Consider the following 25,502-nt stretch of genomic DNA (forward strand, 5'->3'; position numbering starts at 1 on the left):
GCGCAGGACCTACAAGTACTTGTGTTGCCCAGGGCAACTAAAGGACCACAAGGTCACCTTTGACCTGAGCGCGTTGTAATTATTAAATATTAAGTACTTAATGCTGTCTCGCATACATATTTCATGGGGACTAGAAATATATAGCTATGAGTTCTATTTTTTTGTATTTATGTCATAATATATTACCGAGACTTCAAAAAAATATTTAAATTTTATGATAAATACTGCATATTATAATATATAAATTACATGACACGTTGTTTGTCGGGACCCATAATTATTTTTATTTTCAATATTTGTTTTGTATGGACATATTTTCTATGAGAGAATTCAGTGACGCACGGGTTGACAGTTCCGCTGTGAAACAATTTCATTAAAACAACAGGGAGCATTTTTTACGAAATAACTCTTGATGTTTTGAAATATTATTGGAAAATTCCTAATTCAAAAACACTTTATTCATGTAGGTCACGGGAATGACACTTATGAATGTCAAAAAAAAATATTGTTGCTTATTGAATTTACCGCTACTTCGTAAAGGTTTGAGCTATTGAGAAGAAGTAGCAAGAAACTCATTGCCACTCTTTTAAGTCAAGATTTACATTTTAATTGTTTTACAAATCATTTCAATTACAATATATGCAAAGTGACGCAACAAAAATACTCAAATGTCAAAAACTGAAAGGCTTACACGATTAAGTCAAAAAAAAAATAAAAAAAAGTAAATTAATACTTATAAACACAAGAGTTATAGAGTAGAGTAGATGCATCAATCCACACATACCGTAAATAAATAGAGGCATTATGTGAGCATTTCATAAAATAAAATATATAATAACTTTAACTTTAAACGAAATAATAATAATAAAAACACATCAAGCAGACCTCCCGGTAACAAAATCATCCAGCCACCACGAGTAGCACCCGTTCACGAGCATGACGCATGGACTAGCCATCGCCTCCCTCGACCATATTTTAGGGAAGGGAACGACCCGCCCCACGTCGCCGCCACAAGCAGAGGCATTTAAGCGAGCATGACGATGCCTGTCACGAGAAATCTACCGAATAACAAAACAATGTTCATCTGTATTTTTTTATTATCTACAGAACAACGTCTGTCGAGTCAGCTAGTATATATATATAAAATATGTGTACAAGAGTATTCAAACTATCCGTCTGATTTTGATAATTTTTATCTATATTATTTAGTATCTGTGTGTTTGATACCATTTGAAAAAAAAATACACAGAAAAGCGTAGAGAAAATGCTGTACTATTGCTCAGATTGTAGTACTTTATTATTTTTGCTGATTAAAGCCTTTTTGAATGAATATGAAATTATTTATACGATCCATTAGGGTTCTAAAAGTACAAATGAAAAGAGGTCTTACATATTTCTAAACCAGCGACATCTTTGTATTTGCTTCAGTACTATGTAGGTATGTGATAGCAGTGAGGGTTGTGGGGAGAAATTGTCAATCAATTGGACGTAGTTAGGTAGGAATGACTCAAACCACACAAATTTATAGGTATTTGAAGTTTCAGCTCTAAATAATCTTACATATAAATCTTATATATAAAATTCTCGTGTCACAATATTAGTTACCTTACTCCTCCGAAACGGCTTTATTGATTTTTGCCAAATTTTATATGCGTATTCAGTAGGTCTGAGAATCGGCTACTATCTATTTTTCATCCCCCAAAATGTAAAGGGTAGTCCACCCCAATTTTTTTTTAATTTTTTGTCAATTATGTTTATTTTTATTTTATTATGATTCAGCATTGAAAAATACATGCAAATTTAAATTTTCGCCCTTCTACGATCTACAACTATTTTTGTATCACGATTTTTATTTTTGATTTTGTTTTTTCTGTTCCATCCACCAAACCGGTATAGGGTTGCAAGATGACAATCGAATACAATAATTATTGTAGTACGATATACACACATCAAAAAAGTGTGAGCAACATGTACTAATTTAAATTTTAGGATGGTTTAACACATTATAACGTTGTATTTTATTTTTAAAATAATATTTTTAAGGTTTTATGATGTAAAAATAACAGCTGTTGTCTTTATAAGTTCTTTTAATAACAGAAATTAACAATATTAGAACATTCTTTTTAACAAAATGAAATTTCGAAAGAAAATGAATTTATTGTGAAAGAATAGGATAATTTAATACAAAATATGGCCGCCTCTATTCAGAACTATTATTCATTGAATTAATGAGACTGTTTATGTCATCTTGCGGTTTTCGCTCCCAATGGAATTGTAGCAAATCCTTCAGCTGTTGGGTTGTTGTCACTCCGTCCAAGTCCTTCAAAACACGTCTCTGGAGCATGTCCCATGCGTGCTCGATGGGGTTGAGGTCTGGCGATTGTGCAGGCCAGGGCAATACCCGGACGTTCTCCGTTGCCAAATATTGACTGGTTCGCCGAGCTGTATGTGAACACGCATTGTCATGCATTAACGTAAAATCGGAGCCAAAGGTTTGTGCAAATGGATGGACATAAGGTCGGAGAATATCCTCAACGTAATTTTCAGCGTTCATGTTTCCATTTACAAAAACGAGCTAAGTTCGCCTGATCTTCATAATACCCGCCCATACCATAACTGTTGAGCCACTGTATGGATGAACTTCCTGAATGCATCTGAGCCTTTCAGTATTTCCGGGCCGACGGTACACTCACACCATTCTTGTATCAAGCCTAAACCCGAATCGCGACTTGTCGGAAAACAATTTTATCCCATTGGTCCTGGGTCCATGTTCTGCGTTCTCTACACCATTCATTTCGAAGAGCGCGATTCCCGTGACGTATCGGTGGGCACCTAATTGGGCGTCGAGCTCGTAGGCCGTACTCATACAGTCGATTTCGCACAGTTTGGGGACTTATATCAACACCACTTGAATTTTGTAGCCTCAAACTTATCTCTCGAGCGGTTAACATCGGCTGGCGTCTTGCAGTCAGTTGTATGTACCGGTGTTGCCGAGTGGTTGTACTCCTTTTACGTCCTGAATGCTGTTCAGCGGGGTCCCTTGTATTATTGTAGCGCTGCCAAAGACGCCAAATAACTATTCTATGAATGCCAAAAAGCTGAGATTGATAATTTCCCGCTTGCTGAGTAGGACCTTCAGCTAATGGTAATTGATACGCCCTGCCTATTACAATGCAGTGCCGCTCAGGATTCTTGATAAATCCAAAAAATCTGAGCGGCACTACAAATGCGCTCATCACCTTGAGACATAAGACGTCTCATTTGTCCACCAATTTCACTAGCTACGGCCCGGCGCCCTTCAGACCGAAACACAGTAATGCTTACACATTACTGCTTCACGGTAGAAATAGGCGCCGTTGTGGTACCCATAATCTAGCCGGCATCCTGTGCAAAGGAGGCTCCCACTGGTGTAGAAGAAAATATAATAGTACAAGTACTTATACTTACTTGCCTTTTCCTCTCATTAAAGCTCAACCTTCTCCGAAGTGTTTGTAAATGATAAAATGTATAACTTTTGACATTTTGAATAAGTGTCATTGTGTTAAATGATTAAAGTGATATTGACTTGTATTTAACTTTTTATTTACCGTACTTACAGGAAACTATGAATTTCGTAGTACCAATGTAGTTAAATATTAAATTAAACGGCACCATAAATAAATCTGTTCAGATATTTCACAACAGTTGACCTACGCAGAAATCAGGACTCGCGCCGCTGGCTCGATGCCAAGATGCTCCGAAAACTCCAGTGCACTTTGTCATAATTATAATTATCATTATCATAATCTCATGATACAGGCTTTGGTAAATCACAACAGATGCATTTAGTTTAAATTCGTGTAATTACCTATAATAATGGTCGAGGTAAGTTATGGCTGGCCCATGCGTCATGCTTGTGAACGGGCGCTACTTGTAGTGGCAGGAACCCTATTACCGGAAACTCTGCTTCAGATTCTTAGAAGTTATTACATTTCTTTTTTATTACCGCTTATAAAATGCACGCAAAATACCTTTATTTATTTACGGTGCGCGTGGATGATACAGAAGATACTGTACTCAATAACTTTTGTATTAATTTACATTTACTGTTTTGACTTACTCGTGTAAGGCATTGACTATTTGACGTTTGAGTATTTTTGTTGCATCACTTTACTTATATTGCAATTGAAATGGTTTGTAAAACGATAAAAATGTAAATGTTGATTTAAAAAAGTGGTAATGACTTTCATACGACTTCTTCTCATTAGCTCAACCTTTTACGAAGTGGTAGGAAATTCAATAGGAAAAAAATTTTTTTAGACATTCATAAGTGGCATTTACATGACCTACATGAATAAAGTGATTTGATTTAAGTATTGTTTAGGTATCAATTATTACTACCTTATGATAATAGGAATTTCATGACATTCAGCTGATGGAAATTGTTACGCTCTGCCCATTACAACTCAGTGCCGCTCAGGGTTATTGAAAAACCCTAAAATTCTGAGTGGCGCTACATCTGCACTCGTCACCTTGAAACATAAGATGTCAAGTCTCATTTTCCCAGTAATTTCACTAGCTACGGCGCCTTTCAAACCGGAACACAGTAATATTTACACGTTACTTCTTCATGGCAGAAATAGGCGCCGTTGTGGTATAATACCCATAATCTAGCCGGCATCCTGTGCAAAGAAGCCTCCCACTGGTATGAATGTACAACATATCTACCAGACGGCATCTCAATATGTAGGACCTACCGAATCTATGATCACTTATTGTATTGCTGTCTCTTTTATGCAAAGTTGTGAAGAGTGAGTCCGCGCATAATTTCTGATTGCCTATGAGATTATTTTCCTGCTGGAAGGGCAATCAAACGTATCGACAAAAGTCCTACCGCTAGCAAAAACCGCACTTCATAGTTCATATCTAAAGAGGTCGTAATTTAATTTTCAACAGTTCTGTTCTTTACAAACTTCGGCGTAAAGAAAATTTAAATTTAAATACGTATTGTAAAAATCCTCCACGTACCAACTGGTCGTGAAAGAAACAATTTTGCAGATGTACACCGGCTGTTTTCAAGGTTTGGTTCTGGCTTTATTATAATAAGATTTCGAGTAGCATTTTTTCTTAACTACAAATTGTTGCTATGTTTAAATTACAATTGGTAATCCGATGGTATGGAAAAAAAAGAATTGACAGCCCTATTTTTTATAAAACTTCCCTGTAAACAACATTTCATGTTCTTCTTTCGGGTTGAAGAAAAATCTGGTGAACAGACTCTGGAGCACGCCACATACAACTGGCCATGCAAGAAACAATCAATTCTGAGATCTGTACCGACTAGTTTTAAAATTTTGCCCTGTGCTTTATTAATTGTCATGGCGTAGCATAGTTTAACCGGAAATTGCAGTTGCATTGCTTTTCAATTAAAATTGGTACTCAAATTGATATCAAGGGAATCCTAGGGATAAAGATTGCTTCCCCTTAGTTTACGCCAGTAAAAATGGTGGCTTCGATCACATGTTTATGATAGGTCTTAACCTGAAGTTTGGTTCCATTGCAAAAATTTGTGAAGTGGTATTCCTGGTGGCTAAAGAGTGTGAAGAAACTATACAGGATAATGCACAGCATCATCGACCTCCAATACAGTGTCTAAAGATTCATATTTTATTTGAACTGTCTAGAAAAATATTAATACTGTAAGCTTTGTCGTTTCCCGGAGAAAGAATAGCTCTTTCTCTGTGCCATGCAGCGCAATTTACTCTAGATTGAACAATACTGGTGTAGATTCTGTCTGTTAAGCTAGTCAGATCTCTCACAACATGACCAAGATTACTTGGAATGTTTATTTTACATCCCTCCTCCAAAATGTTTTCATGACCATTATCTAGCAACAAATTGGAGAAAGAAGAATGAGTCGTCTTGCCTCTATCAAGCAATCCCTCTTCTAAATGACTAAGTATAACAATTTTTTATTTAATAATTATCATCGAAAGGCGTAGGTGTCAAAGGTATTTTAATTATATAGGTACCTACCTATACAAAAAATACCACTACGGCCAAACTTCAAAAGACTTTCATCCAACATATCAAACCCAATTTCACCCCCTTAGGAGGGTTTTCGTAAAATCTTTTCTTAGCTGATACCTACTCTCTAACCTACCAAACTTGAATTTTACAATAATTTAAACTTTCCCATACAAAATTTCATACCCTATTTAACCACCCTTAAGTGAGTTAAGAGAGATTTTCCGTAATAACGTATAGGTACAATTTTCATTATTTATAGCGAGTACCCTAAATTACGATTTATACGTCTCTAACATAGGTTTACGGCTTTAATTCAAAAACATATTTGAATACAACCTTCCAACCCCCGTTTCACCCCGTTTGGGGTGGGGGATTATCAATGCATTCTTTTTACTTGCACTTGCCCTCTATAAAGAGCCTACATTTCAAATTTCAAGTTGAAATAACTATAGTTACAACTTTTCTATACAAACTTTAGCCCCCCTATTTTACCACCCTTAAGAGGGGATTTCCCAATATAACTTATACAGATTTTTTTATTTAAATCTATTAACCTAAATGTCGTTTTACACGTCTCTAACTTCAAAAACATAGGACTTTCACACAACTTTCGACCTCCCATTTCACCCCCTTAGGGGAGGAGTTACTCAAATCCGTTTCTTAGCTGACGTCTACGTCCTAGAAAGAACCTACTTTCCAAATTCCAAGTTTGTAGGCTTTGTAGTTTCTGAGATTTCGTGATGAGTCAGTAATCGGTTGAAATCTCTTATATATAATATATAGATAATAGTGACACATTCTTACACAAATTATCTTGCCCCAAACTAGACATAGCCTGTACTATGGGTGCAAGATATATTTAATACAATATACTAACAATACACTTGAACATGGATTACTAATTCACATGCCTTTTGAAATACAGAGTACAGGTGAGGGAATAGGGCGGGATCTCGTCATAATCCAAATCATAACAAGGTTTAGCATTAGAATAATTTAATGATTAAAGCTATCAATGAAACATCGCAATAATATTTTGAAAATGTTTTTTTTATTAACACTTACATTTTTACAGCGCTCCTAGCCAACAGAGTAATACTATGAAATGAAAACGGTGTAAAGAATTACTGTCGAACGCAAAACAAACGTTATACCTACAGTGTACGTACGTCAAACAAACATACAGCTCCCATACGACCTCAGCCGTCTAACAATTACATCGACAATGATGAACGGCTATTGTCACTGAGTGTACAGTTCATACGAACAAGCACGGAAAGTTCACTCTAAACAAACAGACAGACAAACAAACAAACATCACTTTAGATCTATAAACATTTCATATAATTTAGATTTATTAGTTACTATAATGTTATATATTACTTCTGTAACCATTATATGTTTATATGTATTCGTTACCAAAATTGGAATCAATCGTCGCTCGGTCCCTCTGTCACGCCCCTGTCCACCCCAGGCCCTTGGCACCATATCCTATCCACAAGCTAACCCCTCACCAACCCTTACGCTCCACAGGTAGAAGACTCGAGCGTCAATCAATAAGACTATAATAACTGGTATAATTTTAAAAATCTCTAATTACGCATCTCTACATTTTGTTTATTATCATTTAAATAATTTAAGAAATAAAACTCTTAATTACCATGAGCAGCCTATTATAAATATGAAATTCACTAATGATCTGATTAGTTTAGGAAAAGAAAAGCACAGTGTCGCGAGTGCGGCGAACGACGCGTGCTGCGGCACTGGCCGTCGTCCGGCGCGACTGTGTAACATGCTCCGACTCTACATTACGATCGAAAATATGCTTCAAAATTTCAACTACCTACCTAACAGTAAGCGGTAGTACACTAGACTCACTCACTCAACATTTAGCTCGCACGCGCCACGCATTCGATCGATAACTAAACATTATTCATACATAAAATCCAACTTAATCTATATTCACTATAAATAATAATGGCTTAAATGTAATTTTACAACAAATGCTTTCGTTGGCCGCCGACCGCGGAGCGCGTGGTGTCTCGGGGACTGTGTCCGGCGCACGTCGGAACTAACTCTACTACTTTACTTACTGTATTACGTGAAAAAACCTCGATATTTAATTACATTAAGAGTGAATTAGTGGAATATGAACGCAATCGTCACAGTCATAGGGTTGAGTTTGAGATGCAGCGCGCTCCGCTTGCCCGCACGCGACCGCGCTCGCACGCACCGCCTAACGTACACGAGATTCTATAAGACGAGTCCGAAATCAGTAAACAATACAAAAATAACATGATTTCGATAACAGTACAATTTGAACGTCACACGACTGCATATATATACATATATAAAGGTGATTGCGGCGCGTTCGCCCGCGGACACTCGACGGGACACGGTAACAAGCGGTGAGAACAAGCGTACACGACAGCGATTACACATACACTGGATGTCGGCTCCGAACTTACGATCGGGCAGATCACGTGCCTAAACGTCAAATTATTCAAAATGGCCGGCATGTGTCATGGCGGCTCAAACAAATTATTGAAGGTAGTTTAATTTTGGATATGTATCGTTTTTAAGTAGAACAATATTGGATACATGGATATTAATAAAAACGTTTAAGAGATGTTATAGGTCCTAGAACCGGCCAGAGCGTACGATGATCTGCCCAATGTTGGAGTGGAGCGACATTTGCACCGCAACTGTCAGTCTGTCGAGAGCTGGAATATTACGCGGTTGCGAGTGCGGTGGGAGGATCTAGTAGTAGGTCTCCTGCTCGAGCCAGCCGCCCGGGTTGCGGCGCAGATAGAAGCGCCGGATCTCGTCGTAGATGAAGATGGACAGCATGAACGGGATCGCGGGCAGCCACCACACAAACCTGTTCAAAGTTATATTATTAATCACCATGAGAAAAACTAGAAGACCCATTTGATGTTAAGCTATATTATCTGTCCATGAATAGAATATCCCATGTCTTATACAATACATTTATGTATGTGATAAACGTAGACGTATGTGTCATTTTACAAATCTGACTGTGGTGGAAGAAAAAGGCAGGAATTAAATCCGTATGGACGGCATCGGTGGACAGCGATATGGGGTATGGTATTATATATATTTACATCTACAGCGATGGGGTTAGTGAAATAAGTTTCATATTCAACTACATTCTTCATCAGAACAACTTTTATAAAACTATTTTATCAAACAAATAAAATTTGAAAACAAAATTTTATGAACGATGCGGGACTTGTACCCACGACCTGTCGCGTTCCGTGCGAGTGCTCTTCGAACTGAGCTAATCGTTCGAGTGACGTATGCTTTGTTCAACTCTCAGATTGTGTCTTCATCTACAGGATCTAATTTACAGTTGGTAACCTGCTCAACCCCAGTATCTGCATATTAGGAAATTGACTTGAGATGACGCTTTTGCAAATCTAAACAATTTCTTATGTTTTTAAATTGCTAAACCTCTCTTCTATGATTAATACATGTATATTTTATCCAAGTTAAAGGCTTTTGTTGTTTTCTGTTAAAAAAGGCATAAAAGGCATTTATTTTCTCAAAATTGATTCCTTTAGAATTCTCTTTGATGTCATTTCTAATAACAAGATACTACTACCACTTCGGAAACAAATGGCGCTATGAGGGAGAAGAAGCTTTACTTACTTGAGTGGGTACATTCGTAGACCCTTGTCCATGCCGGGAGTGTAAGACAGGAATGCAGCGAGAGCGGTTTCGAAGATGAGACCGAAGTTGAGGGCCCAGTTGCGCATGCCCTGGTGTACGATGGAGTTGCGGCGGGTCTTGCAGATGATCAGATCGGCCCATTGCACCACCACGATGGACACGAAGAAGGCGGTGTGGCATGTGAACTCCAGAGCTTTACGATCGCGGTAGGTCTGGAAATTTATTTCAAATATGCCATTTCCAGTCCAGCAAATTCAAACTAGATACAGCACAAACATTTATCATACATAGCTCGGTAGATATATCTATAGATTTATTTTTAAAGATCGAAAGACAAATAAAGTACAAAGTTTGAGAGAACCTGTAAGGGCCCAAGTCTACTTTGAGTGCTTTTCTCTATTCTAGTTTCGGATTTGGTTATTCACACCCACTAGAAAAATTTACCCAATATATGTCAAAAGCGGGGCACATATAGGTTCATAATCTATGCCTAATAATCCTCTAGGAGACATGCGTGATTTGTTTGTATAACCGCGGATTATACATTGGCAAAGTAACGGGTCCTTATCTCGTTCATGATTACGATGATTTTGAACTGTATATTGGACCTGGCATCATTTTGTCCCTAACTTATCGAGAAGGAATTATATGCATCTTGTGTCGAGATGGAATCTGGTCAAGATCGCCGGAATAGGTTGGGTGAGGACAGCGTAGGATCGATCGTCAGGGCGATCTTTGGCGGAGGCTTTTGTCCAGCAGTGGACGTCTTCCGGCTGAAATGATGAGTTACTAATAAGTAACGCAATCATGCAGGCGGCAACTCAAATTTGAATTTAAAAACCGTACCCATTCCTGTCCATACGAGTCGGTGAGATCATTGATCGCCTTCGAGTCCCACTGCTTCCTGATTCCAAACAGCTTGGTCGGCAGGAATCCATTCTCAGCCATGATCACAAAGTACACGAAGAATCCGGCCGCGGCCTGGATCATTCCAATCTGGCCGTACGCCATCGAAATCAACCTATCCGATATTAAAATATGAATTACTATCAACTCTTGCGTAAACAACGTCAAAAGCGTGTTTACAATCATTCTGCAGTTAGAGATATAAACTTTATAAGATCTTTCATCTTTCAACAAAATCTAGCATATTGTTTATTTCACATTACAAACATTTTTTCTTGAAAGTAAATTCTAGACTCATGATTCGTAAGGAATAGCAAAGTACTTTAAAATATCATTGAATAAGCCTTGTTTAAGCATGCATTACGGTTTTCTCGAAAATATTGCTGAATTTATTATTGTCGTACTTTTCATGCTTTATTGCAATCTCAATTGTTACTTTGTGTTTTATTACGTCAGCGTACCACGTGACAGATTTGGCTTTAACACACTGACCTGTATAAATACCACTGGACAGGCTCTGTTCAATATGTTTGACAGCAAATTTTTTGTGCCTATTTGAAGCGCCACTCGCGAGCGTCCAGAGAACTAATTGTCGTATAATACTAATGGCTGCGAAGGAACGTACAATACTTTGAAGTAGTTTTGCATTTTGAATTAATTTCGTTCGTTTTCCGTGTTAATTATACTTTAAGTAACAACGTAATAAAGTACACAATTTTTTTTTTTGTAAACAGTTTCCCACCATCTATCGATGTTTGCTGAGGTTGTCATCACTAGTTTTAGTACCGCAGACTCTCGCTATGGCCAACAGCGCCAAAATGGCGAATATCAAACAGGCACAAAAGCACTTTGACAGCCGCCAGTCCAGTGGTATATAGTAGAGGTCAGTGCTTTAACACTAAGCATGTATACTCACACATTGATGTATTTGCATGCCGAAAGAACATAGAAGGGAGAAGCATTAGCGAGTTCAGCTATAACTTAGAGGTAAGAAGCACAGTGAAGGGTGTGTGGCAGTTGCATTTGCAGAGTGTTAGCCGAAGCGGTGTGCTAGTATTTATATTCAGTACAAAAATCTATACAAAATAAATATATAAATAGAGAATTGTTACGCTTCATCTCTCCGAAGTCATTCTTTTTAAAACAAAAACTATATTAGAAATCTAGTTCTATTCCAATCACTAAATCTAGAAACACACACATTTAGTCGCTAATACTTCTATGGACACTGTTCCTCTAACTTTCATTTAACGTGCATTCCTTGTCGTATGCCCTTTGAAATATGGAAGAGTGAAAATTTATAAGAGAGAAAGTTCTAAATCTAATCTATTTGATAAACTAAGGCTAGAATAATTAACTTCAAAAACATTCTTAAGATATAAAAACTCTAAAAAAGTATGCGTCAATAACATATTAATTTATTTAAGGGTAGTTAGTTCTACGAAATATGAAATCGAAAAAGAATTTTATGATTTTCTAGTCAATTGTAAGTCTGTAGTGTTAAGTTGTCCTCCGTAATCACTCTTCCACATCGTTTAATGTATCTGTTGAACCAAAACAGCCCGCTATTCTCAATTTGGATTTTTTATAGCCAATTCAAATTGTACAGTCTGCAACATACACTCATAATAATTTGAAAATCGAACTGGGAAGTACAAATCGTAAGCAATCCGTTTGAGTCTTAGATCATTTATACGTCTAGTTAGACTATGACAGCTGTGAAAACGTCACAAAGTGTCATACAAATCGCGAGTGTAAGACGTAAAGTTAGTATTAAGCCTGGTCTGTTTTTATCAGTTGTCTAGGAGTAAGAGACTCTATCTAGACGTATAAATTGTCAAAGGATTGAGTGTTTCTGGTGATTATGCTGACTGTACGAATAGCGGGCGCATTGTTCGTCGCGTCAACACCCATAATGATATCTAATAAGCGTCCGAACGGCCACTCGGCGGCGGCTAGTGCTGCCCAACCTTCTGTTGACGAGGTTGTCGCGGTAAGGGTCCCGGGGCTGCCGCTTCATAATATCTGACTCGGGCGCCTCGTACGCCAATGATATAGCAGGCACCTTAGCAAACACCAACCAATCAGGATAAACCGACACACGCCGCGCCAATCAGTGACGCGGGCACACATACAAAGTATCCAATCCAATCGCCGCACACTTACACGTACAATAAAATACATATTATAATAGATAATACAACTATAATTACATACTTCAGTAACAACCTGCTAAGTATTACGGAATAGGGTAGCGTGTTAATATAAAATATATGTACTATTATAGCTTTCAACGTTGTAAATTCTACTACTCAAGAAATAAAGATGTGATGTCTAAAATGTATATAATAGAAAATATGTTTACGGCGCAGCGGCCGAACTACACCGGAGCGGAGACACGGGCTCTCGAGAGAACCTTGTTGTAACGAATGATAGCGATTTTGTGTTTTGTGTGCATGGGGGTTATGAGGAAATAATACAGTAAAAATACGAGATATCAATAAAAAAACAAAGTGTAATATGCAATAAATACATGCACGATAGATGGAGAGACAGAAACATCAAACACTTACCTGCTACCAACAAAGTACTACAAACCACACCAAGTACAAATGATGCAATGGAAAAATGTGTTTGAGAACAAAGCGAAACACGTTATTCCATGCAACATTAAAGTATAGATAGGAAAGGGGAAGAGTTAGTAGATAAAAAATATGAAAGACAACGCTAGGCGGAAACAGATACGGTGCTCAAGTCGCCTTCAATATCCACGCACAAGACGTGTTGTGGCGTGGGAGAGGCGGGTGGCCACACACTGCAGGCAACAACCAAACCTCAATACTGAAGTGTAACACGTGTAGCAAGCAAGTAGCGGAAACAAATAGTTGGTTAGTGAGCGTTGTTCGCTCGTAAGTATTTTACCTCTCGTTAACGAGTTTATCACAGAAAGGATTACGCGGCTGTCGCTTCATTATGTCAGATTCGGCCTCCTCGTAGGCCAGGGATATGGCGGGCACCTACACAGACACTAGCTATGAGCGAGAATTGGGGGCACGAATGCTCCAACCCTGCCCATCAGCTCACGAACGACAAAGCGTGGTGCATTCACTTGATTACAACACCGAACATACAGCAAGCCGTTGCAAACATACGTGGCGAGAGGCTATAACACGCAACAACACGACTACACACTCCCCTCAACATAAATAAATCATGAGCGCGTCCGATCACGTATATTTACATCGACTTGATCAACTTAAACACTAAAACTAAAATGTTCTCGACACATAACAAAATTATATCACAAAAGAATGGCGTATGTTGCTTCCCGAAACGTGAAACAAAACTGAACTGTAATGAACGTGAATGGTATACAATGAGTGGGAGCTTCGCTCTGTTGGTGACGTTTCAGTGAACGAATGATAAAATGGATGATGAATATATGATGACTGTAATTGTAAAACAGTGTATTGTGTTCATCTGTACCAATATTTATATATATATTTAATCTAAATTATGTTATAGGCAAAATTCGTAGTCAACTCTACCTGCACAACATCACAAATGGCCAAAATTATTTTAGTTAACACACGTAATACCATCCTTCGTAAATTACTATATTAAAGTTACTCAAAAAGCAACACAATAGATTAGTAAAAACTCTCCAATTATAAAACCATTCGATATCATTTAGGCTTATTTTTAACATAATACAGCTTAGACTGTGTAATTATAAAAATCGTTTTCAAAACTTTTTGATATAAATCTCAATGTAAATCAATTTGTACCTTATAGTTACACAGACTAAGGTTTAAATTAGACACGCACGGACGATATCGAGACAACATCGAGGTTATTAGCTGAAAATTGTTGTTAGATGTATAATTGAGCAACACACTGGTAAATAATATATTAAAGAGACCTCTCGTTCACAAGTTTGTCGCAAAACGGATTCCGAGGTGGTCTTTTCATAATGTCCGATTCGGCTTCTTCATAAGCCAGAGCAATGGCTGGCACCTATTGTGAATATCTTATTAAATAGTTATACAGGCTTGATTGTATTACAACATGAATGTTAGGTATGAAATGTAACCCAGGTTCTGTAAAAATGAAAATATTTTAACATGAAAAATAATTTCTCCTGTTAAAATATAGTAATTATTAATTCTAAATATACCTTCATTACATTTCCACCTAAAGTCAAAGAAAGACAACAAAATTTTTCGTATTTTGACAAGAAAACAAGAATAAAACTTACCATGTCAGTTCCAAGATCAATGCAGAGGATAGTAACGGTGCCCAAGGGCAGGGGGATGTCACAGAGGATAAAGGCGAGGAAGGGAGATATCTCAGGAATATTCGATGTAAGAGTGTACGCGATGGATTTCTTCAAGTTGTCGAAAATCAAACGGCCTTCCTCGACGCCAGTCACGATAGAAGCGAAGTTGTCGTCAAGCAAGATCATGTCGGCAGCCTGTAACACGTCTTCAATTAATACAACTCATAATCATAAAATAGTTTGATGAGGGTAGTTTGGAAAAAGAACGAGATCGCTATATACCTATACACATAAAGTGAAAGCTTTTATTTTGTTTGTTATGTGTGTGAACGCATGTGAACGTTGCGACTACCTAATTGGTAATAATCGTAATTTATTTGTAAATTTTACGTGATTGACAGTAATTTAAGTGGTAACACTAAATGTTGCTTATAACCCATCTCTTGACATTTTTCATAAAACATGGTAAATAATCAATTAAAACTTATCATACACTGGCCTTCAAAAGTAAGTATCACACTTTTAAAATTGAGATAACGTTTTAACCTCACAAGATATACTTTCGAAATAAAAAGGACTCCAAAGAGAATTTACTTTTGTACATAAAAAACTTTATGGTCGGTAACCTTCTTTTAAGAGTTGGCTGAAAAAAAACTTCAAAAACAAGACCATTTCTTTTTCAAAGTGGACGTTTCCGAATTACAATTTTACCATTCACATTTTTCTTTCTGTTTTAAGTTTTTTTCAAGATCGATGGGTCTTGTTTTAAAAATTTATGCTAAAAAGCACATATCATTTATTTATCATGCCTCTTTCAGTTGAAGAATGTGCTAGGATCATGGCTTTTCTGGAACTAGGCATCAGTATGCGTCGCACTGCAAGAATGGTGGGTGTGACGGTACGAACGGTCCAGAAGGTAAAGCGAAGGTACGAAGAGACTGGACACCACCTGAGGAGACCTTGTAATGGCAGACCCAGGAGTACCAGTGCCCGAGAAGATTGTTATATTATTTCCACTGTGTTAAGAAATCGCCACCAAAATGCAGTTGAAGTCCAGCAACAGCTACTTCAGACCCGGAGGGACTACATTAGTGACAGTACAGTGAGAAGATGACTTGCTGAAGCAAATTTGAAACCAGGAAGACCAGCGAGTAGCCCAAAACTCGAGAGACAGCATCGAGTAGCGAGACTGCGATACGCCCGTGAACACATGCAGTGGGATGAAGAAGAATGGTCAAGAATTTTGTTTGCAGATGAGTCTCGATTCTCCCTTTACACTTCTGTTGGAAGGCAAAGTGTTTACAGGCGACCTGGTGAGCGATACCGTCAAGCCTGCATCTCAGAAAGAGTCCAATACGGTGGAGGCAGTGTACATGTATGGGCTGGCATATCTTCAGAAGGTCACAGAGCTAGTAGCCATAGAAAATGGCACCCTCACTGGGCAAAGATATGGTCAAGAGATTCTCAATGAGTATGCAGGGCCGTATTTAGAAAATATGGGTGATGGATCGATGCTGATGCATGATAATGCCCGGCCACACACGGTACATATCGTACAAGAGTATATTTAGGAGGTCGGTATCAGCGTGATGGCTTGGCCATCAAGAAGTCCTGATCTCAACCCGATTGAACAAGCCTGGGATGAGCTTGGGAGGCTAGTCAGAAATCGCAGACCACCACCTACTACTCTCAGGGCACTAAAGCAGGCCCTGGGAGAATATTCCCCAACATCGGCTCCGAAACCTAGTGTTCAGTATGCCAAACCGGCTCGAAGCTGTAATCAGAGCTCGAGGAGGCAATACTAGTTATTAAAAATTAAATAACATGTAATACATTTTAGTTGAATTTTTTTACACTAAACTAAAAATGTTTATTTTCATTGTTTTATCTTTTTTAAGTTAAAAATGTTACTAATGTATAATTTTAGTTTCTAAGAATTAAAGCCTATAAAATTTACAACAAAACGCTTTTAATCTTAAATCTCTACCTTCTATAGTTAAGAAAAAAAATTAATTTGAAAAGTGTGATACTTACTTTTGCAGGCCAGTATAGTAACTTCAAACTATAATAATTCATATTTAAATTCATGTATTTTTATTCAAAATAGGATTTTTTGAACTTATTCAACGTCAAAAACTACAACAACATTCTCGGAACAAAGGCCAAGCCATGTTTCTGCTTTTTAATTTATCCGGGTTATAGGAATGTTTGTCCATGACAAATGCAGTTGATATTTCATCCTAGTCTGGATAGGCGAAACTTCTGTACGTTTGAAAGCTTCAGTTCAACATGCTTACCCCCTTATTCATAATAGTCTGCTAACTTAAAGCATTACTAATTCTCACTCTGTCTTCTTCTATTGACCTAAGTCAGAATGAGAAAAAACACTCCTAAGCGGCTGTTTAAAGTTAGCGGACCATTATGAATAAGGGGCTTTATCTCTAACATTTTGTTGATTTTGTCGGTAAATGTGATTTCGTGTGTCGTGCAATTAATTTCTCTGCACTTAGATTTTCTTAAATGTGTTGTCTTAAATTGTTTATTGAAATATTGTCTTTTAGTTTTCGAAGTTAAAACTTCTTTGAGCGCGATGAGAGATTTATGGTAGGGGAAAATATCACATGAGTGTGACAATTTTTTACTTGTTTTCACTTACATCTGCAGTGCCTGTATGGCAACCAAAATATATTTGTAGATTTTCTTATAACATAAGTAATATCTATCTTTTTAGGTACAAGGTTATTACAAAATAGTAATTTTTTATTCAGTTACATAAAATTACAGGAAACAGTCCACAAAGTATTATATATTAGTCGTAATATGCATATTATAGTTATATATATGGGTTCGAATCCCGGTAGGTGCAACCATTTATATGATGATTATGGATGTTTGTTTCCGAGTCATGGATGTTTAAATGCATTTATGTATGTTTATATGAATTTATGTATGTTTAAATAAATATATTGTATTAAATATATCATTGTCTTGTAACCCATAAAACAGGCTATATATGCTTAACTTGGGGTAAGATAATTTGTGTAAAAAGTGTGTCAATATTATTATTATTATAATATATATAATATATTATAATAATAATAATATTGACACACTTTTTACACAATAAAACAAACAAATATAGTTACATAAGTGTATAAAATATTTTCTATATTATCTGACACCTGACGAGTAAGATTTATAATAAAAATAATAATAATAAAATAAATTCCTTCTATGTGGAGTTTACCAGACTTACTTTGTTCGAACTTAGCTTTTGCGTTATCGGTTAAATTTAGTAGGCTTATATTTGAAAGTGCTATATACATATATTATATTTATTTGTCAAATCACAAGTAGCACTAACCTGCTTAGAGACGTCAGAGCCAGCGATACCCATGGCAACACCGATGTCGGCCTTCTTCAACGCTGGTGAGTCATTGACTCCGTCTCCGGTGACAGCCACGATGGCTCCCAGGCGCTGACAACCCTCCACAATGATGAGCTTCTGTTGGGGCGATGTACGGGCGAATACGATCTCCGTGTGGTATCTGGATAACCATTAACTTTCTTAATATAGTTGTCTTTATAATCAGCGAGCGGCATTAGAGTTATCTGGAACTCGCATGTTCTGGGCGTTGTCGAAACCAGCGGTCCCTACCGCCACTGACATGGGGTTTGACACTCTAGCCCATACGGCAATAGAGAATGCCGACCTCCTGGGTACTCCTGGGTTTTACTACTGCAGCTCGTCTCTTAACGACGATGGAAAGACATCGGTGAACATCCCTTGGTGCCAGACTTCTATATCAGAATAGATTTCAGTCAAAACTATTCTGTGAGCTCTGTTTTCTTTGGACGTTAAGAAGTCGCATGGGCCGGATGGCATTTCTCCCATCGTGCTCAGGACGTGCGCTCCTGTGTTGTCCCCAGGTGCTTACGCTTTTTACCGCCACTCATACTGAAAAGGCGTTAGTCCCGGACTCACAGAAGTTAGCCCTTGCACATCCGAGTTGAAAAAAGCGGCCAAGTGGAAGTGGGATCCGTAGCAGCAACAAACATTATATAAAAGTTATATAGATAGGAAAATGACATTAAATTATTTAAATGGAAAAGGCAACACAAATTTTACCAATTTGGAAGAGTCTCTCGCGCAAACTAGTCAGTTTAGAAAAAAATAATTTAGAAACCCCAATATCATATTTGAAGCCCTATCAGCAAAAGCATATCCCACACATATGGGTTTCATGAAAAAAAATTTTTTGAGTTTCAGTTCTAAGTATTATAACCCCCAAAATTTAATGTTTTTTTTTTCCTAATTTTGTGTGAAAATGTTAATGCGGTTCACAGAACACATCTACTTACCAAGTTTCAACAGTATAGTTCTTATAGTTTTGGAAAAAAGTGGTTGTGACGTACACGGACAGACAGACCGAAACCGGATTTGATAAGTAAAAAACAATAAAGGTGCACAGACATGACGAAGCTATAAGAGTTCCGTTTTTTGCCATTTACCTACGGAACCCTAAAAAGATGATGGCTCTGATCCAACTAACCACATCATTTGGATATTACCTCCCTGCTCTCCACATAATGGAAAGCAGGAGAACATTAGCGGCGGTGTTCACAAAAAAATCAGGTGAACCTAACGCTCGTTAGTCTTCCTCTTCCATAAAAAAATTAAAAAAATTTAAGGGACACGTAGAACTGTTTTTGTGTGTATTTACACGCTTTGTATTTGCTTCACTTGTATGTTTATTGTATTCTTTACCAGTGGGAGGCTCCTTTGCACAGGATGCCGGCTAGATTATGGGTACCACAACGGCGCGTATTTCTGCATTGAAGCAGTAATGCTTAAGCATTACTGTGTTTCAGTCTGAAGGGCGCCGTAGCTAGTGAAATTACTGGGCAAATGAGACGTAACATATTATGTCTCAAGGTGACGAGCGCCGTCGTAGCGCCATTCAGAATTTTTTAGGTTTTTCAAGAATCCTGAGCGGCACTGCATTGTAATGGGCAGGGCGTATCAATTAGCATCACCTGGACGTCCTGCACGTCTTGTCCCCATATTTTCATAAAAAAAAATATTCGTTTGTATGTTCCTTGAAACGCGATGTTGTTGAGTACTATGTCTCGAAGGTAGTCAGTCATAAACCTCTGGCAGTGGTAGTGGCCTATCATCGGCGATCGGTATGGTAAGGCCCCCCAATCCATAATTTAGGACATCATTTATTTCTCTTCAGTTTCAATTAGTATTGCATAAACACTTTTTCTCTGTACCTAACATTGAATACCTTAAAGTTTTACATAGTAAGATGTGGATAGCGTATCTGACTACAATTTTATTTGACTTATATATGTTATTTCTTTATGTACCTACTTTGTAAGTTGTAGTTGTTTGCTTTTCCTAATAAAAAAAAACATAAACCATTGTTATAACATGTTCACACATGTTATATACATATATACCTCTAATATAACTCATATTATTATACAGGTTAATATAGTCTTGTCATGTAGTGGCTTTTATTGTAGACCCTTAGTTAAGTTGTTTTTCAAATTAGAAAATTATAAACTATAGTTTACTAACTTTAGAATCTCGTCCAATTGATCCGAATTCAGTTCACGTAGCTCAGTTCCATGCACGACAGCAGCCTTCGCTTCACGCGGGTTCACCTCCGACACTGGGATGTTCAGACGAGCAGCAATGTCCTCCACGGTTTCGTTGCCCTCCGAAATGATGCCCACGGACTTGGCGATAGCCTTCGCTGTGATAGGATGGTCACCCGTCACCATGATAACCTGAGATAAGTTACAATGTTAACAATCTTCATATAACTGCATCAATCACGGCCCAAGAAATATTAAATACCTACAGAGATAACTCGATCAAATTAGTATTTCAAATGCTTCCCACAACTTATATCTTTAGTAAAATTTTAATGTTTTCTTAAATAAATTAGTCTATAATTTTCACTTTAGTTTTCTTGTAGTTGTTACTAACCAGTGGGTTTAAGAGTCTAGCTCAAATCTAATTTCGAATTATATGTACCTTGATACCAGCTGATCGGCATTTAGCAACAGCGTCGGGCACAGCCGCACGTGGTGGATCAATCATACTCATGAGGCCAACGAAGCGAAGGTTGTCCAGGGGGAAGTTGGGGTCGTCAGTGTTGAACTTGTAGCCGATGGGATATTTATCGGAGGGTAGTTGAAGATCGCAGAATCCCAATACACGCTCACCTAGACCACCCAGTTCTAAATACGCATTGTTGAAAGCTTCCTTCATTTCTTCGTCTAGTACCTATGAGAGATAGGACAATTTTAGAAAATATCTGACAAATTTAGACCAAAGCATTATTAGTATAGTATTATAAACTATAAGAAAACCATACCTTTTCCTTTCCGCCGATGAAAATAGTGCTACACCGTTCCAAAATCCTTTCAGGAGCACCCTTCATCACAAGCAGGTGACGGGGATCGCTGGGGTCATCACTCTCATGAATGGACACTTGGTATTTATTGGTCGAATTGAAAGGAATCTCGCAAACTTTCTTATTCCTCTTCCTGATAGACAAGACATCACCGAGAGCAAGTTCCATGCATTTCAACAGAGCCGCTTCAGATGCGTCACCAGCTACCTCCTTCTTCAAAATTGGCACACCATCCTGACCACCTTTGAATTCGGCTCGGTTGCACAAGGTTGCAATTTTAGCGAGTGCCTTAAATCCTGGACTAGTGCGATCTACAGAATAAAACAACAATTAATACTAATTTAGCCCGATATATTAAGCTGGATCATTATTTAGCCAAACTTACCATATTGTACGCCAGATTGATCCTCAGTCGTGTCAGCTTCAATAATCTGGTTGTCAAACCACATGTGAGCGACAGTCATCCTATTTTGGGTCAAAGTGCCAGTCTTATCAGAGCAAATGGTCGAAGTTGATCCTAAAGTTTCGACGGCTTCCAAATTCTTAACCAGACAGTTCTTAGAAGCCATTCGTTTGGCAGTGAGAGTCAGACATACTGTTACAGTAGCAAGTAAACCTTCAGGTACATTAGCGACGATGATACCTATAGTAAAAGAATGTTTTATTAGAATCAGGTTTAAAAATAAATATGTATATGAAAACTTGTGAGATGATATGACATGTACTTACCAATGAGGAAGATTACGGCATCGAGCCAATGGTAGCCGAGAATAAAAGCAATTACGAAGAATGTAACACCAAGGAAGACAGCAACACCAGTAATCAAATGAATAAAGTGATGAATTTCCTTGGCAATGGGCGTTTCTCCCGTGTCCAAACCCGAGGCCAAACCAGCAATACGTCCCATAACCTACAATAAATTTGGAATATTTACGTCTTACGAACTCAAGTATTCAATATTGCGAAACAAAAGAAGTTTTATATACCGTGTTGTCACCGCAGCAAATCACAACTCCCTTAGCAGTACCCTCAACAGCGTTGGTGGAAAAGAAAGCCAAATTCTTTGTCTCCAGAGGATTTTCATTCGTAAATTCAGCTCCACGCGATTGAGGTTCAGATTCACCAGTTAAACTTGAATTGTCAACTTTGAAACCTCGAGATTCTATAATCCTAATATCAGCAGGGATCCGGTCACCGAATTTAACCTTTAAAATATTATACGTATAAGATATTAAAGTAATTTGCTTGTAACTAATAAAAAAAACCTCAGAAGAAAATATTAATGACGAATTCAAGTTATTACCTCAACAATATCGCCAAGTACAAGATCTTCAGCGCGCAACGTTAACTTTTCACCTTCACGAATTACCGTCGCGAATTGAGGCACCATGTTCTTGAACGATTCCATAATTTTGGATGACTTGCTTTCCTGATAGTATGAGAAGATACCCGTGACAATAACCACAGCTGCCAGTACAATACCCAGATACAAATTGTCGTCTGACGGTTCTTCGACAGTACTCGCCTAAAATATGTATGTAGTTTATTAGTAGGCTGTTTTCACGGATTAAATAAATTTATTTTTTTATGTCTAGTACTTACCTGGATTCCGTAGGCAATAAAGCAAAGAATAGCACCAATCCACAGTAATAATGCGAAACCACCAAATAGATTTTTACAAAATTTCACCCATTCGGGCGTTTGTTTAGGAGGTGTGAGTGCATTTGGACCGTCTCTTTCGAGATTCTCTTTCGCTTTTGCATGACTAAGGCCCTACAATACACAAATGTTATTATATTATCAATAAAATACCACAAGTTAATATTGTAATAACTTCAAAATATCTGAAGCTCTTACATTTTCTGGATGAGTCTGAAATCTTTGGTACAGTTCCTCAGGAGATACTTTATGGAAATCAATATCCAATTCCTGTTTTAGGTCATCAAGATCTCCTGGTTTTCTCTTCTTCGCAGGAGGTTTTCGCCGTGTCTAGATTAAAGATAAATCAAAGTGAATACATTTTCATATCAAAATAAAAAAGAGCCAAATAGAGTAGAAAGCAAGAAAAGATACTGTTACCATCACCGACGATCGAAATATCATAGATTTTAAGAAATAGTAAACACAAATATTTAAATTGATCACACAAGTCGATGAAAAATGATTAATGTAGCATGCAGTTGCATGACGATTGACGATTGTTCTCATACACATGGGTATTCCATTGAACAGACGTCAGTCATCAATGTGGAAAATGAGATGATAATGCAAATTAAAAACCTTGTACTGTCCATCAGCTGTTCTATTATCGTCCTTAATGGGAGCGATGGTTGCGACGCGGTACGAGTCGGTACGGCCATGCTGCAAACATAACTATGGGCTAGACACATTCTACTAGCGGGCCATGGGCCGTGCTGTGGAAATCTAAGAGCTATGATGAGGTCCACAAAATAAATATGCAATGTCAAAAAACCAAGTGTGATATAATTTTGTATTTAGACGACTATTTTCATTTGTATAATATATTTAAGATGTAACCGTTGCAATAGAAGATTTCACACGTGGTTGTTTTCTTAAATAAAAAAATATGATCAAAAAGGTATGAGCACAAGGCATTACGGAGCAGTAAACGTTTAAAACAAAATGCTATGGGTATTGATGAAATGAAGACGATCCTTCCACGCCGAGGTGCAATTGTAACCTTGATGGGACCGCTGCGTGTACGCCCGCTAGGGATCACTAGCTCAATGGCGCTCAATTGATATGAACTAGTTACGTTCGCATGTGAACCTGTGTGCGATTGAAAGGACAATCGCATTAATCTATATTCATTCGTTGGACAAATTAACGAACCATCCTAAACTTAAGACAAAAAATTCACATTCATGCAAATATTTTGCAGCCATACAGAAAATTAGCAAATCTATCGCAGTATAATTATATATATTTCTGGTTTGAAAAATTCAGGTAGGTAATAAATGTATTTTAGTTTTAAGTATATACAGCAAGGTAAGTTCTTATTGTTTTGTAATGAAAGTCAGTACATAAGTTGCAATAATGTCCACCAAGGACTAACGAACGCCTAATGGCCCCTTCACTAGTTCTAAAAGCGTCCACATTTTGTAAGCAAGTCAGCCATCGAAGTCGATAATTGATTAAACGTTTTCGTACCGCCGTCATTAAAATACGCCACAAATATCCCACGAAGGCCGCTTTGTACTTGATAATAGATCGCAGGAATGGAAAATTTTGAAATACAAAATCTTAGTCATACTAAGACTTTGTTTGCAGCAGTTAAGCACAAAGATACGTTAAAACTATTATGCATGCACATAAATATGTTAACGAGTCAGCATTATGATCAGCAGATTTGAATTTCATGAGACAACTGGAAACAAAAATGTTTCTAGGAAGGCGTGATCGGCGCTGTTACATAACCCTCGCAGCACGCGTGCGCGTTTTGGTCCAACCCCCGCTTTCGACCCTCGACATAAATAGATAAAAGACAAGGTTGCCACCCCCAGACTCTAGCGGCCGCATTCTATAATCTTTGCAAAGGTTAAACCGGAATATGTGATGGAAAATCGAATCCGGTTTCAGTCTGAATGAAGTAGACAGCCCCTCAAGATGCGATCAATACTTTTTAGGCTAAAGAAGTCCAATAAACGGGGAACCACTTTTGTTAAACCTCTCCCCAATATTGTGCTCCCCAATCTATTTGTGCTTATTAAATCTTTTAGCAATCTTACATTATAAATAGATACAATCGCATGTAAAGTACTAATTTGGTTTACATTTTTTTCTCAATGTTCAATTTTTCATATCAGTACTCATTGTCGCCAAGTCTGACATTGAATGCTCAATTTCAAATTTAACAATATATATTATCCCTAATTATATAAATTATTATCGTGGCTTGAATCCAATATTAATATGTTAATGCGTCTATTGACTGATCACTTTTAAATTATAAAATCAAGATAACATCTCGCTCGAAATTTCTCGAATGCCGACCAAATTTCATTGTCATGGTCATGACGCCAGTTTCAACCGAAAATTAGTGGTTACTATCGTAGTAGCTAACGAGCACATGTGAATGAGTCTATTATTTTTAACCCATGCGGCGTCCACGTCGTGATGAGCTATCTCTGACGTGCAATTATACGATTTCAGTGCCAAAACAC

At 37.6% G+C, this 25,502-nt stretch overlaps 1 protein-coding gene across 9 annotated transcripts in view; it reads right to left on the reverse strand.

The window, feature by feature from the left end:
- Positions 1-7,038: 7,038 nt before the first annotated feature.
- LOC126970233 (sodium/potassium-transporting ATPase subunit alpha) overlaps positions 7,039-25,502 on the reverse strand; it is a 78,929-nt gene continuing 60,465 nt past the window's right edge. For 2 of the 9 annotated variants that reach the window (XM_050816024.1, XM_050816026.1), the window contains exons 2-17: positions 23,599-23,679; positions 23,176-23,307; positions 22,921-23,091; positions 22,622-22,843; positions 22,305-22,523; positions 22,048-22,228; positions 21,704-21,961; positions 21,280-21,629; positions 20,937-21,188; positions 20,475-20,686; positions 18,252-18,435; positions 14,867-15,082; positions 14,531-14,625; positions 10,549-10,723; positions 9,682-9,914; positions 7,039-8,890 (exon numbers count right to left, since the gene is read on the reverse strand). In XM_050816024.1, the coding sequence (XP_050671981.1) occupies positions 8,770-8,890; positions 9,682-9,914; positions 10,549-10,723; positions 14,531-14,625; positions 14,867-15,082; positions 18,252-18,435; positions 20,475-20,686; positions 20,937-21,188; positions 21,280-21,629; positions 21,704-21,961; positions 22,048-22,228; positions 22,305-22,523; positions 22,622-22,843; positions 22,921-23,091; positions 23,176-23,307; positions 23,599-23,679 (3,102 nt within the window). In that variant the 3' untranslated portion in view covers positions 7,039-8,769. Of the gene's footprint in view, positions 8,891-9,681; positions 9,915-10,548; positions 10,724-12,578; positions 12,674-13,530; positions 13,626-14,530; positions 14,626-14,866; positions 15,083-18,251; positions 18,436-20,474; positions 20,687-20,936; positions 21,189-21,279; positions 21,630-21,703; positions 21,962-22,047; positions 22,229-22,304; positions 22,524-22,621; positions 22,844-22,920; positions 23,092-23,175; positions 23,308-23,598; positions 23,680-25,502 lie in introns of all 9 variants that reach the window. The other 7 variants (XM_050816022.1, XM_050816025.1, XM_050816027.1 and 4 more) reach the window with 5 other exon arrangements.

The sequence above is a fragment of the Leptidea sinapis genome, chromosome 20, assembly GCF_905404315.1.
Source record: "Leptidea sinapis chromosome 20, ilLepSina1.1, whole genome shotgun sequence".
Classification (NCBI taxonomy): domain Eukaryota; kingdom Metazoa; phylum Arthropoda; class Insecta; order Lepidoptera; family Pieridae; genus Leptidea; species Leptidea sinapis.